Below are 787 nucleotides of genomic sequence, written 5' to 3' on the forward strand. Positions count from 1 at the left end.
GCTTCAGTTAAGGCCCTGACTTTATCCTTCCTCTAACCTTCCTTTGACTTTACACAAATTCTTTCAGCGCTCTGGGCCTCAATTTGCCCGTTGGTGACGTGCTTGGCTCTTGAGGCATTGAGCACACATTTTTTGAAACAATCAAATAATACTATGTATTCTCATTTTACAGGCGGCAAAACTGAGCCAGGGCTGAGGTAGGAACGTAAGTCAATCCTCAAGGTAACACAGCTAGGAAGTGGCAAAGGCGGGTCTTGAACCCACATCTCTGGGATTGAGTCTTTGAAACTCAGTCCTGAAGAGAGAGCGCGCTGAAGAAGGAACGCGCTGCTAGACTCCTCATCGAGCGTTATAGGGTGTAGGGAGGTTGGATGAGTCGCAGGGGTTTAAAAAGGGGCCCCGCTGGCCCGCAACCAGGACCCCGGACGTCTCAGCACCTGGACGACCGTCCGGCGCTGGGAAGCCGGCAGTTCCACGGCGGGGGGGCGGGGCCAGGCGAGATCCGGCCCCCTTTGCGTCACGTCCTGTGGGGCGGGGTTTCGGGGCTTTCCCCGGGTGGGGGGAGTATCGGTTAACCCCTGCGTGGCCCGAAGGGCTGGAGCTCTGTGGGCCGGAACCGGGAGTCGGGGTTCCCTAACCACACCCCTCACGGGATTTAAAGGGGCAGGAGGGCTGGGTCAGGCCGAAGCCCCAACCAAGGGAGCTGGCATGAGGCGCTGCCCGTGCCGGGGGAGCCTGAACGAGGCCGAAGCCGGGGCGCTGCCGGGGGCGGCCCGCATGGGGCTGG

General features: G+C 60.2%; 1 protein-coding gene across 1 annotated transcript in view; it reads left to right on the forward strand.

Moving 5' to 3' along the window:
* Positions 1 to 565: 565 nt before the first annotated feature.
* ITPKC (inositol-trisphosphate 3-kinase C) overlaps positions 566 to 787 on the forward strand; it is a 15,057-nt gene continuing 14,835 nt past the window's right edge. The window contains 1 exon segment of the mRNA XM_025050746.1: positions 566 to 786. Within this exon segment, the coding sequence (XP_024906514.1) occupies positions 709 to 786 (78 nt within the window). The 5' untranslated portion in view covers positions 566 to 708.

Source organism: Pteropus alecto, unplaced genomic scaffold, assembly GCF_000325575.1.
Source record: "Pteropus alecto unplaced genomic scaffold, ASM32557v1 scaffold271, whole genome shotgun sequence".
Classification (NCBI taxonomy): domain Eukaryota; kingdom Metazoa; phylum Chordata; class Mammalia; order Chiroptera; family Pteropodidae; genus Pteropus; species Pteropus alecto.